Source organism: Eurypyga helias, unplaced genomic scaffold (genome assembly GCF_000690775.1).
Source record: "Eurypyga helias isolate BGI_N326 unplaced genomic scaffold, ASM69077v1 scaffold29054, whole genome shotgun sequence".
NCBI classification, from domain to species: Eukaryota; Metazoa; Chordata; class Aves; order Eurypygiformes; family Eurypygidae; genus Eurypyga; species Eurypyga helias.
Window position 1 is genome coordinate 2,418 of NW_010247307.1, and position 14,277 is coordinate 16,694.

Consider the following 14,277-nt stretch of genomic DNA (forward strand, 5'->3'; position numbering starts at 1 on the left):
AAATGGGCTCAGGATTTTTACTCTACCCTTTAAATACTTGGCTTTTTCCTACCCTCACCCCTCTGTTTCCTCCTGTATGCCACCCCTGTGCCCTGCAGCCAGAGAGGGCCCTGCCTCACGAGGATGGGGGTAAGTGCTGACTTGCCCAACCTGTTTTCTAGGTTTCCTAGATCTAAAGGACAGGCTGAGTTAGGATTCCCTTCCAAAATGGCTGCTCTCAAGGAAGAGAGGGACGTGGAAGACTACAAGAGGAAAGGAAGGCGATCCTCACAGGTGAGAGGATTGCTTTTTTACTATTTAAAAAAGTAGCCTTAAGGGGAAAAGATTAAAAAAGATATTTCTGTCTGATGTATTAATTCATAGCTGTTTTTCCTGCCTTATCCCCGTGTTAGTGGAGTAACTATAAATTGCAGTATATTGCTTGGTGGTCTAGGGGGTGGGGTGTTAAGCATAGCGGGGAAATTGTGCTTTTCTGGTTCTTCAAACTCCTGTTTTTAGTGGGAATGAAAACAGGATTTTTAATAATTTTTCTTTTTTGTTTGTTTTTTATAAAAATGGTTGCCTGATAGTCACTGCAAATGAAAGCGAGGCTGTACTAAGTAAAAATAACTGTTTTCTTTTGCTTCTAGCAGAAATACCGTAGACTGAATAAGGTGCGTAGTATAGAGAAGATGTTGGGGCTGTTCTGGGAGGAGGGGAGCTAGTTACTTTGGGGCAGGGTGTGGAAGTGGGAGGGGGGAATAAAAAGTCTTGATCCCCTTCAGAAAGTAAACTCAATTTTGCACTGAGCAAGGAGGGTATGAAATATGCTTGTGTGGCTCGTACCTGAAATGCCTACTGGTTGTTACTGGGATTTGTTTGCTGACGTGAATTTCCCAGGGTGCCTGGCCATCCTGGCCCGTTCAAACTGGGTTTTTCTGGAGTGATGCAGGACTGCAGTGTGGGAGGGCCCGTACTGAGAGTTAAGAGCAAGCCCTGCGGGAGTTGCATGCATATGGTAGCTGATGGTTAGTTTGTGCTGAAGCCTGGTGTGTAAGTCCTTCTGGAAGGCATGTTGCAACTGTCTGACTGCTCTGGGACTTGGGATAGAATGTAACTGGGGTCGCTGGGGCCTACAACATCCGCTCCTGCAGTTCACAACAGCAGCTGCCGGGGAAGGCGCTTCAGTGCTGTGAGATTTGTAGAGAGATGTGTCAGGAAGCGAGGTGGAGGTCCCAGATGTGTGTAAGCCCGCTGGTTTCTGGGGCAGAGCAGGCCCGCCTTGCCGGGCTGGCCGCAGGCAGGCCTAGGTGCGGTGCAGGTGTTTGTGGGGGTACGATACACGGGGGGCTCCGCCTCAGAACAGTGCCTCTGGGGAGAAGTGCTGCATCTCCAAAAGGCTTGCTTCTCAAACCCCTTGCCATTCGCAGGTGGAGTGTGTAGCACACCCAGAACAAAGGCGGTGCCTGTCTGCAGCACCTTCAGCCCAAAGATGAGGATTGTGGCAGGAATCTCGGGGGTGCTCGTTGCTGTTTGTCTTCCCTCGTGAAAGAGTCGGGGTCAGACCGTGCTGAGTGCGCGGGGTTTCAGGCAGGAGGCAGGAAGCAGTGGTTCGCCCTTGGGTGTGCTGCGCCCGTGGCCCCGCCCCTCGGCCGCCATATTGAGGGTGGAGGAGATGCGATTCCTCACAAAATGGAGGCGGTCGGTGCTGCATAGGGCTTTGGCTTGAGGAGGGGAATCGCTAGTCAGGGCTGGAAAGAAAGCTTCACGCCTCCTCTGAGCCCGTTAATATGTTTGGGAAACCCCTTAAACTGCCTGAGGGGGAGGAATGAGGCTTGCTGCGGGCAGGCCGGGCGATCGTACTGCTACCCCCGCCCCCCCCCCGAAGCAGTGCTGCAAAATGGCGTGCTGGCCGGCAGCGTCGGCTGAGCGGGAGAGAGCAGCGCGGCAGTCAGGCAAGGGGGGAAGGGAAAGATGTGCTGCGCAGGGCTCCCTGCCCGGGGGAGGCTGCTGTTACAACCAGCTTCCAGCAGCAGGAGTGAGAAACGACATTCTGTGCCATAGAGAACAGCGCTCTGAAAACCCTAGAGATGCTTACCCCAGTGAGAACGAAATGCCAGAAAACCCCCAACTAATTCCCTAAGAAGACGTTGCCTTTTATCTCTGCGGAGAGCTCTTGTCACATGGGTATGTCCCAAGAACAGTTTCTCGCGGATGGAAGAGAGAAGCTGTAACAGCAGGTGCTTTTCCTGCCGCGTGAGAATGGCAGTTCATGTGTGCGTAATAAAAATAAGCCGGAAAGGACTTTGCTTTTCCTTTCAAGACTGACCTGTAGAATTCTGTGGTCATTTTTCTAAGGTAAAAGCCATCTTGAGTTGCTAACCGAATATCCTGTAGCCTTAAGGGGTCTCAGAGCTGTAAAACATCTGCCCAGTTCTTCCTTACATAGGTTTTTGGGTTTGGAGGAGTGTAAACTCTGTAGTTTCACGTAACAGATTTCCTCTGACATGAGTAGGAGAGTTTGAAACACTTCATGTTCCCAGCTTTAACGTAACCCAGCTAAAAATTAAGTAGTGTCAGTAGATTTTAAAAGAAGAGAGGCAATTCACAACAGAAAGCAGTATTTCCCTTAACCTGGAGCAGTTTCCTTATACAGTAGGTGTGTTACCCTGCAAGTTCAGAACTAGTTAGAAGATTTTTAATTACACTTCTGTAGTCCAGAGCACTTGGAAGACCATGGAACAGAAGCATCACTTTGTAGTCCCGGGCCCACTGACTGTCAGTCACTTATATAATGTTCCTGCAGTAACAAAGTTAATGCCTTTAATAGAAGGTTGTTACCAAGACCTGCTGGGGCTCTTTCTTGATGAGTTTAGTAGGTGTAAGAGAGGGATCTGCTTCCCAGCCAGCTTTTCATAATCTTAGGCATTGTTTCCTGCAGTACGACCTGAACCTTATAACCCAGTGGTTTTCTAAAGCAGTGTATAATTCAGAAATCCTCTGTTTCCATGTGTTGCCTCCAAATATTCACTGCTCCTTAGGGTGGTGGTGTTGCACTCGAGGGGCGTATGCTTTTCTCAGCAGCCCTAGCACCACCCCCCGCTTTATTTAAGCTGTGGCAGAGGTTAAAGCAGACTCCTACATGCAGGAGTCTGGCTGGTTTTGTGTGGTTCAGCTGCGAGGCTGATGCTGCATCGAGCCTGGGTTAACCCACTGCAGAAAAGCCAGTGAAGCCTGTCTGGCACGCGTGCTGCAGCACTGAAGTCACGTGCACCTTGTTGTGGAGTCTTTTACACGCTCCAGAGTACCAGTGTGCTAAATAAAGTTTTGATCTCTTTGCTTTTAATGAGACTTCTCTGTCTTGGGGATGAGAGGAAGCTGTAAAATAATTTTTCAGTGAACTCCTGTCAGATGTATGGGGGTGTTCCCTGCCTAACTGAAAACACAGGCCGCGCTGAAGAGCGCAGGAACAGTGCTGAAAAGCAGCACGCCGCAAAGTAGGGCTGGTCTTAGGTAGGGGACATTGTCAAGAGCGTCACGTAAGCTTCAGCTTGTTACTTGATGCTTGTTACGGGACCAGTTTTACCCCAGTAGGTGTACTCACTGCTGGTCAGCGATTTGTTACTCAAGACTGACTTCTTGTCTGTAGGATGTAAGTCCCTGTTGATTCACATTTCGGGGGTATTTCCCCCAACGCTGAAAGCCACGTGTGTGCAAGCCACCACTTTCTGGCTTGAGAGCACTCTGCTCACAAGGTTATAAACTGTAAACTTTGTACTCAGACGGCATTAAGAATTGATAAATTTCTTCCTGAAATAACCTTCCACAACGGGCAGCCAAAAGCCTGGACACTCAGTTTGGACAGTAACCGTTTTTTTGGTACGCTGTTCTTAGAATGTTTGTAGTTCCTCATGCGTAGGGTTCGTGAAGCCTTAGGAGTTCCCTGTGCCTAGCAGCGCTTCGCTGCGTGTCCCCACAGAGCAGTGTGCAGCTCCAGCGTCAGATAGGCATAAAAGGAACGCGCTTCCGGCGGGGTGGGGAGCGACCGGGTGGTTACTTGGCGTCTTGAGATCTCGTTACCGTTGTTTGCATTTGAGCACTCTTACGTTGTTAGTTAGTTAGTGTTTTAATTAAAATCACACCTCATTGAGTGTTTACTGTGCTGCTGTCTAAGCCCATTAGAAGTCATTGCTTTTATGTACATGTATTCCACCTATTTGTAGTTATAATGGGCACAGGTAATTGTTAGTCATTCTGTGAAGCTTTAACTCTGGTTTGTATTCAAAATCCGGTTTTGGTTTTTGATTTTGTAGGGCCATGAGCCAAAGGAGCCAGAGCAGTTGAGAAAGCTGTTCATTGGAGGTCTGAGCTTTGAGACAACAGACGATAGCTTGAGAGAGCACTTTGAAAAATGGGGCACGCTCACGGACTGTGTGGTAAAGTCTCGAAATACTAGTTGGTGCTTTTGGAGGGGTAGAGGTCCTTAATCTTGGACAGAAATGCGGAATACCCCCATCTTTTTTTCCCCTGCAGGTGATGAGAGACCCCCAGACAAAACGTTCCAGAGGCTTTGGCTTTGTGACTTACTCCTGCGTGGAGGAGGTGGATGCTGCCATGAGTGCTCGACCGCATAAGGTTGATGGACGCGTGGTTGAACCAAAGAGAGCAGTTTCAAGGGAGGTCGGTGGTGTTTCAGTTAACCCTATTTCCTGGTCTTTACCTGGTTTGAGACACTGAATGTCATTTTTGGCATTGCAGGATTCTGTAAAGCCCGGGGCTCATCTCACAGTAAAGAAAATATTTGTTGGGGGAATTAAAGAAGATACAGAAGAATATAATTTAAGGGAGTACTTTGAAAAATATGGCAAGATTGAAACCATAGAAGTCATGGAAGACAGGCAAAGCGGAAAGAAGAGAGGCTTCGCTTTTGTAACTTTTGATGATCATGATACAGTTGATAAAATTGTTGGTATGTAGCTCTTCAGTCAGAAGTGTAGGTTTTGGAACAGCAGCGTGCGGGATGTCGCCATAACCAACTGCTTGACCTTTGCAAGAAACGGGGTGGGTGTAATGTTCCCTTTGAAAGGGTGGTCACCCCTCATGGCAGCTTCCTGTGAGCCTTCTACAGCGTGTCGCTTCCAGTGGTTTGGTTCTTTAACTCTCCCTTTGCACTTCCCTCTAGTTCAGAAATACCACACCATAAACGGACATAACTGCGAGGTGAAAAAGGCGCTCTCCAAACAGGAGATGCAGACTGCTAGCTCTCAGAGAGGTAAGTTTGGGGTTGGGCGTGGTTATTCTCTGTAACTAGTCTTCCATAAATACAATTTAAGTGAAATATTTCGTAGGTCGTGGGGGTGGCTCAGGCAACTTCATGGGCCGTGGAAACTTCGGCGGTGGTGGAGGGAACTTTGGCCGAGGAGGAAACTTTGGTGGAAGAGGTAAATGACTGGAATGTTTACAGAGAACGGGACTTCTGTTTTTCTGATTTCCTGTGTCAGTTGGCTTAAACACCTAACACGTGTGTTGAAGAAAACATTCTCATCTGTTTTGTGTTCTAGGAGGCTATGGGGGTGGTGGTGGCGGTGGTGGGAGCAGAGGAAGCTTTGGGGGTGGTGACGGATACAATGGATTTGGTGATGGTAAGTGTACTGCTCACTCCCCCCACTCTTACAGTCAACTGTGAGTCTTGCCTTCACCTTAGAAACCCATCTGCTTTGGCAGTGACAGTTTCTGCATCGTAGAGCTGTGAAGTGGGGGGTTTTGTGGGTAGTAGTGTCTTTTCCATGGTGGAGTTTGGATGAGTATCCAAGATGCATCAGAAGAGGACTATGGAAATCACCAAATGGCTGTGGGAGGGAGTGTGGTGTGGGGAGTGGGGGAAGTGGCATGTAGTTACTGCTGTCTCGATACTATGAGCAGGTGCCTCTAGTGATGTTGAGCTCTTATGAGAGAAAAAGAACGTCCAGTAGCTTTGACAGACGTGCGGGTACAGCCCTATGTCTGGATACGAACAGCACAGCCGGGTTCTTCGGAGGGCTTTGCCCGCCGAGCCATCTCCCAAGCTGTGGGAGCAGTGGGGGTGATAGGCCGTGCTGACAAAGCCATCTGTGTAAGAGGCACTCGCCGTGTAAGGCGTGGTGGTGGCAGCGTGTCGGCGTGTCCCCTGCCAGCCAGAACGAACCTGTGTCACGCTTCAGGGGTGCACGGGAACTGACGGGGGTTCTGTTTGCATTGAACAGTTTAGATCAACTGTGGAACTGCAATAACCATAGTACAGGGAAAACACTGTGGGATGTTCTTCCTGTGTGGCTTTGGTGGCTTTTTTTAAACAGACCTTTTCTGAGCAATGGTGTGTTCAGTTTGGCTCTTCTGTTCAAAGGTGGCAACTATGGAGGTGGTCCTGGCTATGGCAGCAGAGGAGGTTATGGTGGTGGTGGAGGACCAGGATATGGAAACCCCGGTGGTGGATATGGAGGTGGAGGAGGAGGATATGATGGTTACAATGAAGGAGGAAATTTTGGTGGTGGTAAGATACCAGCTTTAATTAGACATCTCTTTTGTTTTTAGTTCGGTCTGAGTTGTACAATGCCCCCAGGTAGGATCCAGCATGAAAGGAGCTGTACATGCGGTGAGGTCTTAGTGCAGAACTCTGTGTTACAGGAGGAGAGTTCTGTTCCACCTGGACCAGCTTTGGTGCAGTGTGCAACATTCTTTTGCCTGGAACTTCTTTTTCAAAAAGCAGAGCTACAAATCCATGGGGGGGAGCAGAGTAGGAGGAGTGTGAAGCTTTGTCCCTTTGAAGTATGCCGTCAGGGTCTGATACCAGTTCACATCATGTAGATGATCTTCTCCTTTGTGAGGACTTCAGCTTTTTAACTGCCTGCCCCGCGTTTGGGGAGTTATGGTGCACAACGTCCCATGTCCTTCATTATGCCGCCGGTGTGCATGTGCCGTGCGCCGTCACACGGGTTGTGCGTAGTTCTCGTTGCTGCCTTACATGCAGAGCGTTGGGCAGTGGAAGAGTGACAGCGAAACGTGCTTCTTGGAGTTTGGAAGCCTTAAATTTGGCCTGTTTTCTTAACTCCAGTTGCCTACTCAAACGTGTGTCAGTTTTTTGACCTCATGTGATGTTCCCCATCCTCACCAAAACGCCAGTTCCTGCAGAATGCTCGGGGTCCGTTTGGCCGCTGTGCACAGGGGTGGCATGCAGAATGCTTGTGGCTCTCTTCCGAGCCGCTCGCCACAGTTGCGGTTCCTGTTTGCGTTGGGTATCGTTACGTGGCAAGCTTTGTGTCCAGAGCGCTGGGCAAAAACGGGTTTATAAACGTGTGTTTGTTTCAGGTAATTATGGTGGGAGTGGAAACTACAATGACTTTGGCAATTACAGTGGACAGCAGCAGTCCAACTATGGTCCCATGAAAGGTGGTGGCAGCTTTGGTGGCAGAAGTTCGGGCAGTCCCTATGGTGGTAAATACAGTTGTGTGGAGAACTTACTTTTTTGGGGGTTCAAGCTTGCAGTTATTCTTGTATTTGACCATACTCCCTGTCTTTTGTAGGTGGTTATGGATCTGGAAGTGGAAGTGGGGGCTATGGTGGTAGAAGATTCTAAAAATGCTACCAGGAAAAGGGTAGGTGTCATGCATATTTATAATGATGCTTAATGATGTGCAACTGTTCACTGAGAGTAATAATTTTCTTATCCTGTATTCAACAGGCTACAGTTCTTAGCAGGAGAGAGAGCGAGGAGTTGTCAGGAAAGCTGCAGGTTACTTTGAGACAGTCGTCCCAAATGCATTAGAGGAACTGTAAAATCTGCCACAGAAGGAACGATGATCCATAGTCAGAAAAGTTACCGCAGCTTAAACAGGAAACCCTTCTTGTTCAGGACTGTCGTAGCCACAGTTTGCAAAAAGTGCAGCTATTGATTCATGCAATGTAGTGTCGATTAGATGTACATTCCTGAGGTCTTTCTCTGTTGTAGCTTTGTCTTTCTTTTTTCTTTTTATTTTCCCATTACATCAGGTATATTGCCCTGTAAATTGTGGTAGTGGTACCAGGAATAAACAAATTAAGGAATTTTTAACTTTTCAATATTTGTGTAGTTCAGTTTTTCCACATTTAGTACAGAGAACTCTATAACAGAAATAAAATGTAGTTCAGGGTGTTTCCTTGTTAGTTAATGGAGAGGATTAATGCATTTCTCAATTACTCTTTTGTATTAATTTAAAGTTAACGATAGAAACACCTATTGATTTGCAGTCTTAAGGGGTCTAGTCTCAGTGTGTGTATGTACCTGTCGCTGACACGAGTTCCGTAGGCGTGCAGAGGGAAAACACCCGTTGCGTTACAGTGTTGAGATGTATAACAGGATTGAGTTACTCCAATTAGTGTTTGTGAATTATAGAACTAAGCTTTACCTTAATGGAAACTTCCAATTACTTTTCGGTTTGTGCATTTTTTTTAATTTGTAGTTCTGTATTAGTCCTAGCGCTTCAAGAAAATAAGGCATGATAAATATTTTAACAAGACCAACTTTAGACACATTAAAGCTGTCTCCCGTCTCATTTGAGATGTCCAAGGGATAACTGCAGTTGCTTAAGTCTTGGGTGGAGAGAAAAACTCGCTTTTTACCTTTATATTTATTGTAATTCCCAAGAAGTTAAGGTGGGGGGAATCAAGTGCCTGTTTCCTTGGGATATACAATGACTGTTTCAATAAAACGCTACTTTGGGGAGGGTGGCTTGGAATTTTCATCCCCTTCCCATCTCCCCGTTTCCCTCTCCCTCGCATCGCACCGCACCGTTTCAGTTAAAGGAGGTGGCGTAGTGAGAGCGGTAGGCTCGTCCCTCAATAACTTACTGGCTCTATGTCGCGTGCACCCCAGACAATTTTCTGGCCACGTTCCTCTGACTGGGAGCCAGGGGTAGCGCAGGTGTGATCCCTGACAGCCCCAGGTAACGCGTTCCAAGAGCCCGCTCACCCTGGGCTCCCAAGTAGTGTAGTTCTTGGCCCTTGTCCCTTGGCAGCGTCTGCGCTCAGCTGAGAGCTGGAAGAGAAACCACAACACGGCCTAGCGGTGCTTGACCCACTAGGACGCTCCCCGGGGCGTAGAACGGTGCGGTCTTGGGTTCCCCAGGTAGAAGGGTAGAGTGATAATGGTCTGATTGGATACACTGGGGTAGCAAATCTTACCAGCACGTGCAGCTGGAAACTGTACCTCGTTCTCACAGCTGACCTCCGCAGTAAGGCGCTGCAGTCTGTCCTTTCTCACCTGACTGATTCTCTCGACCGTTGCCAGGACAGTGCTTTCTGTCGAGTCAGACTCAGAGGAGTAGGGGCGCAGGCAGTAGAAGAAATGCTCAGACACTTGGCAGTGTGGTGCTGGAATTGCTCACGCCCGTTTCACTTCTGGGTCAATGTGCAGTATCAGGTAAATGCGATTCCAGTGTAGGAATGACTCCGCAAAGGTGTGTGAAATGGCTCGAGGCGTAATCAGTCGTATTAATAATGAATTATAATTTTAAGAAGTAGTAGAAAAATGAGTGTGTTGTTTGAAAAAAAAAAAAAAATTAAACACTGTTATCTCAACAATGTCATTGGAGTGTATTTAGACCGCAGTGCACTAACCGAGGAGCCGGTGTCGTGATGGTAGCCTCCAAGCTGCATTGCAAAGTCTGCTCGTTCCTTTCTGTGGAGTTTTACCTAAAGTTAAAGCAAGAACTGGTGATTTAGTGAACGCTTCTGTTGTTGTACATATTCATTTGGGCTGGCGGGGGGAGGGGGAGGGGGGAGCTGTATGTCAATAAAGGCATTTTATAAACAACCCACGTGGAGTTTGAAAACGTTGGAAACCCACAACTCACTAGGGAGCGAGCCACCTAACTGCGACTTGCTTTGTACCTCACTACGCTTAGAAGATGTGTAGACTTGCACCCCGGGCCTGCATCCGGTTGCAGGGGCAACTGGAGGATGGGGTTGATGTCCCTTCTGACCACTGATCTGGTGTTTCTAAATTTTTTTTTTAGAATGTATTGACAGTGTTCTTTTTAACAGGGCCTCTGGTAGCTGTACTGTGACAACAATGTTAACTTTGAAACTAGTGTCGTAATAAACTTTATGAACAAGATCTGTACGCAACCTCTTAAGAGCTGGATGTAAGTGACCGCTTTGTAGGTGGGCGGGGTAGCTTAGCTGCTGTCTGTGACGTGGAGAAGCGTAAGCCGTGAGGACAGTGATTGACCAGCTTTTAAGATCCTAGGACGTACTCCTCTGACCCCTACTTTGCTAAGGAGACTCTTAAGACAGGACTTCAGCAGCCCTATTGAGTGGAGAAGTCAGCCTAATTGCAGAATGACAAGGCAGCAGGAGCGAGCGACAGCTTCAACTTCCAGAGAAGTGAAGGCATACTGATAGTGAGCAGCTGTCCAGAGGCTAGTTAAATCTGCTTATCGCAGCTGACATGGCGAAGAAAGCCTAGCAAGAGTTCTTCACCTTTTGGAACCTCCTTGAGTGATAGCTACTTGAGTTGACTCAAAGTCACTAGGTCTAGCATTTAGACCTGAAAGGAAGGGCAATGAGCATAGGTAAGGTTTGCCTTTAAAATTTTTCACGAATTCTAAAGAGTAGCGGGAGGTTTTTAAACGAGGTAAGAGTAATTTCTTTAATTTTCAGGTTGAATGAGAAGCTGCTGCTTGACAAAATGGGGAATGTCTTGCACATCCTCTTCAGTTGAAGGTTTCTGACGGGGTAAGATTCGTAGCGCATAGTGAAACACTTGTCTAACCCTTCTTTCCTTCCGGGCTTTCCTTGGCCAGGCTTTAATGTCAAGGAAGGCCTCTGGCGTTGAGGAGCAAGTATTCCAGCATACGTTGCCCCGCGTTCCTCTTCTGGATGAGGGTTGCTTGCTGGCATAGTTGCTGGTCCAGTCTGTGTTCCTGGCTGGTCCCAAATGGCAGGGTGTGCTGGGTCAGTGGGATGGAAACGGTCGGTGGGACGGAAATGCGTGCTCCCCTTCCTGGGTGGGGGTCAGGGTGGTGAGAAACGGTTTGCTGCCTTGTGATGGGAAGAGGTGCCTTACCCAGAAGCGAAGAGGCTGGAGCGGTTCGTCAGTTCCTGTAGCGCAAGGGGCAGCTCCTGCAGCAGCTCTGTAACGGGGCTTCGCACTGGCCAGAGCGGGGGGTCCCTCCGGGGGAGCAGGGGGTCCCGCTTGCCCGGTGGGTTGGGGTGTTACCTGGTCTGTGCAGGTCCAGGGGCTCCCGTTCAGGCCTCGCGCTTTCGGGCACGGCGGTTCAGTGGGGCTGATGCTGCCGCCTGGTACCCAGCTGAGAGCAGAGCTGTGTGCGTAGGGGTGAATGGCAAGAGAATAATGTGTCCTGGCATCTGCTTCGTGCACAGGTTCTTAACTCTTGGAACGTGTTTCTCCTCCTGTGCGTTGCTGTCCTGGAGTCAGTTTCTGTTCCGGTGTCAGCTGTGCTTCCCTTGCTCAGAAAACAGTCAAATGGAACCTGTGGATTTCAGTTCACCTGGGCTGTGGCATGTTCACAGGCAGATTCGGGTGTTCAGAGGTGGTACCTGCTGTCTGTGAACATCCAGAAGGCAAGCTCTTGAAGGCAACAAACAAAAGTTAACTCGGAAGTAACTCACAGTGGCAGTGCTGAGATTTTCACAGGATCAGGAGCTACTTAATGGAAACCTCACTGTGACCGAAGAGGGGTTTAGAAATGCTGACAGAAGTAGCTGGTTAGCCAGAGTTCGGCCAAAAGGCAGAGCTGCCACAGCAAGGTCGCCATCTCCCCACGGAGCAGCAGGCCGGTGGCTCGCTGCTGAGCGAGCTCTCCTGCCTCCGCTTGCCCTCTGCCCCGCAGTCACCTCGTGAGCTGCCCCGGCAGCTGCACGTAGCGATGGGGCGGAGTCTGTGTGTCTCGTTACCCAGTCGAGGGCAAGTGCTTTGGTCCAGGGGAAGGGTGGATTACCGTTTTTGAACAGTAGAATCCTGAAAATGTTTTAAGTCAGTTGTAGCAGAACCTCTTTCTAGCTGGCATCCTGTTCCTAGGCCTGTGCACAGAGCAGATCTCTACCTTTCCCTGGCACAAGAGGGTTTATGTGCCTGCACACCTACTCTCTGCTCTGGAGGAGTCCTGCCCCGTGCACAGACCTAGATACTCCCTGCTGCTAGCGTGATTTTCATGCCCGAACTGCTGCGCTCCTGTTCGACCAGGTCCATGGGTCTCAGCTATTTGTGCCTGTTTGTTCTGAAATGAACCTTGTCAAAGACAAACGCCTCCCGACGGGGTTCTGGGTCACATGCACCTTTGCCCACGAGGCACTTCCAAGAGTTAAGAATGCTGTTCCCCGGGTGGGTTTTCCTGTAGTGAGTGGCTGCTGCTGAAAGCAGTAGCTGTGGGTGGAGATGGAACGCTCACGCAGCCCCGGCCCCTCAGCTGCAGCTCTGCAGGAGTTTGGTTCCCAAACCCCTGTGTTAACGTAAGAGCACGTGGTGGTTCCAGGCAGTGAGTGTGTGTTCCCCCCAGCTTGATGCAGATGTGGTAAGTGTCTGAAATGAAACAGCATCCTGATGTTGATCTCTTCCTAAGACTGAAGGCAGGAAGGGGAACGCTCCCGGCCTTTCAGGCACTGACGCGTGATGATGCGCTGACTTGCTCTCTGGGTCCTGTGTTTAAGACGCGAGCGGGTCGGCATGCTGCCTGTGCTGCGCTGGTCGCCTGTCCGTGGTCTCTGTTTCTCAATCCGTGTGAAAGATCTCAAGTGTCGCTACAATTCCGATCTCTGATGGCTGATTCTTTTTCTGCTGTGGGTGCTACAGGTTGACATCTCTCTCTAAGATTAGCTTTTTCCTGAACTAAAGTAATCCAAGTATCTCCGTAGAAGAAAAATGGCCTTCATGTAGAAGATAATGTCGCAAGATTGGAAACAGAGTAATATGCTAAAGTAACTGGCAAAGACGTCAGGAGCAATGGTGGTGCTGTGCTGCGGTCTCAGAACTTGTGGTCGAACAAGTTGGAGAACAGCATGGAAATGGAAACGTTTGGTATAGTCCATAATGGATTGAAATGTGTTAAAATACCTCTATTTTGTATCAGAATAAAGCGTACGTTGTCAAATGACTCACTCCAAAACGCGTTGCCGTCACCTTTTTCCAGTGCTGCGAGGAACGCAGAGTGCTCTCAGTTTCCTGCGGCATGCTCCGAGTTCCAGGATCGCCTTTCCAACTGGGGACTGTGAACACCAGAAAGCCTTGGTCCGGCCACGCTCCCCGGCGCCACTGTTAGCGGCTCTGGGCCGGAATGTCCTGGCCAAGAAACGATGGTGCCTGGGTGGAGGCGCGTCAGCCTGCTAGCTCGGCGCTGGGGCGCTTTGGATGTGGCGGTGGTGCTGGGCGCGCTCGGGTTTGGGGATGTGCTCCGTACCTCGGTCGCGGTAAAATGAAAGGTGCGGTTTGCGACCTGGTGTTTTTGCACATACCAGACACTCCAGCATGGCAGAGTACGTTTACCCTGGACGGGGTTGGGGGTTCAGCGGGAGCGCAGCGCTGGCTGCATTGGTGGTGTGGGAGATGCCGCTTTAACCTGCGCGTTGTGGTCTGAGGTCCTGCAGATGGAAACTTTCCCCGGTGGAGTTCGGACAAGGCTTCTCCATGAACTGCAGCATCTTTGCTGTTGCTTTTTTTGCCTGGGTGCTGGCGTTAAGTCTCCCTGCGTTAGGTTTTAGATGGCGGTATGAGTGCAACGGCCCGTGCAGCGGCTGTAAGGCTGCCGTCTGCCCTCAGCTTTTGCACGAGAGGAACACGCTGAAGCGGAGGGCAGGGGTTTACCGAGGCTGCTGGTTTGTAGCCGGTTTGTAATCGCGGTGTTTGCTTTACAGCGTTAGTCGGAGGCATCCGATGGCGGAGTGCATAGCCAGGGGAACCCTGGAGCTCTTCCTCTGGGTTCTCTGTGCTTTGCCATCAGCCCTACCTGTGCATCAGAGCCGCTGCGTACCGGGGCGGACGCTGGGCTGTAGCTCACTGTGCTTCCTCCTCAACGCTTGCGCTCCAGAATCGCCATCCTTACGTACGGATTGGATCCCCTTGCTTTCAACGGCAGCAGTGTCTTGCGTTCCCACGTGCACCCAGGCTTGGCATCCTTGGGAGCCTTTTCCTCCCTGGGCAGTGCTGCTGGCAAAGGCGGTACAGGCCCTTTGAACAGCAGCAGGAGGGAAAATCCCCCTCCCTGATGATCCTTTAGTCCAGCTGCTGCTCGGCTGCCCCAGCCAGGGCAAATCAACCAGCTTCCTCCC

The 14,277-nt window shown here is 49.7% G+C and overlaps 1 protein-coding gene across 1 annotated transcript; it reads left to right on the forward strand.

The window, feature by feature from the left end:
* The first annotated feature begins 207 nt into the window (after positions 1 to 207).
* HNRNPA3 (heterogeneous nuclear ribonucleoprotein A3) lies at positions 208 to 8,526 on the forward strand. Its single transcript, XM_010150700.1, has 12 exons — positions 208 to 273; positions 630 to 653; positions 4,293 to 4,415; positions 4,513 to 4,659; positions 4,738 to 4,948; positions 5,162 to 5,251; positions 5,328 to 5,420; positions 5,541 to 5,621; positions 6,362 to 6,508; positions 7,324 to 7,449; positions 7,539 to 7,610; positions 7,697 to 8,526. Exons 1-11 carry the CDS (start codon positions 208 to 210, stop codon positions 7,589 to 7,591), a joined length of 1,161 nt encoding a protein of 386 aa, XP_010149002.1. The 3' UTR covers positions 7,592 to 7,610; positions 7,697 to 8,526.
* The last annotated feature ends 5,751 nt before the right edge of the window (positions 8,527 to 14,277 follow it).

Coding starts and splice junctions, on each gene's coding strand:
- HNRNPA3 (XM_010150700.1), top strand. CDS start 208: ATGGCTGCTCTCAAGGAAGAGAGGGACGTGGAAGACTACAAGAGGAAA. Junction 4,416..4,512: donor GCACGCTCACGGACTGTGTG/GTAAAGTCTCGA, acceptor TTTCCCCTGCAG/GTGATGAGAGACCCCCAGAC. Junction 7,450..7,538: donor TTCGGGCAGTCCCTATGGTG/GTAAATACAGTT, acceptor TGTCTTTTGTAG/GTGGTTATGGATCTGGAAGT.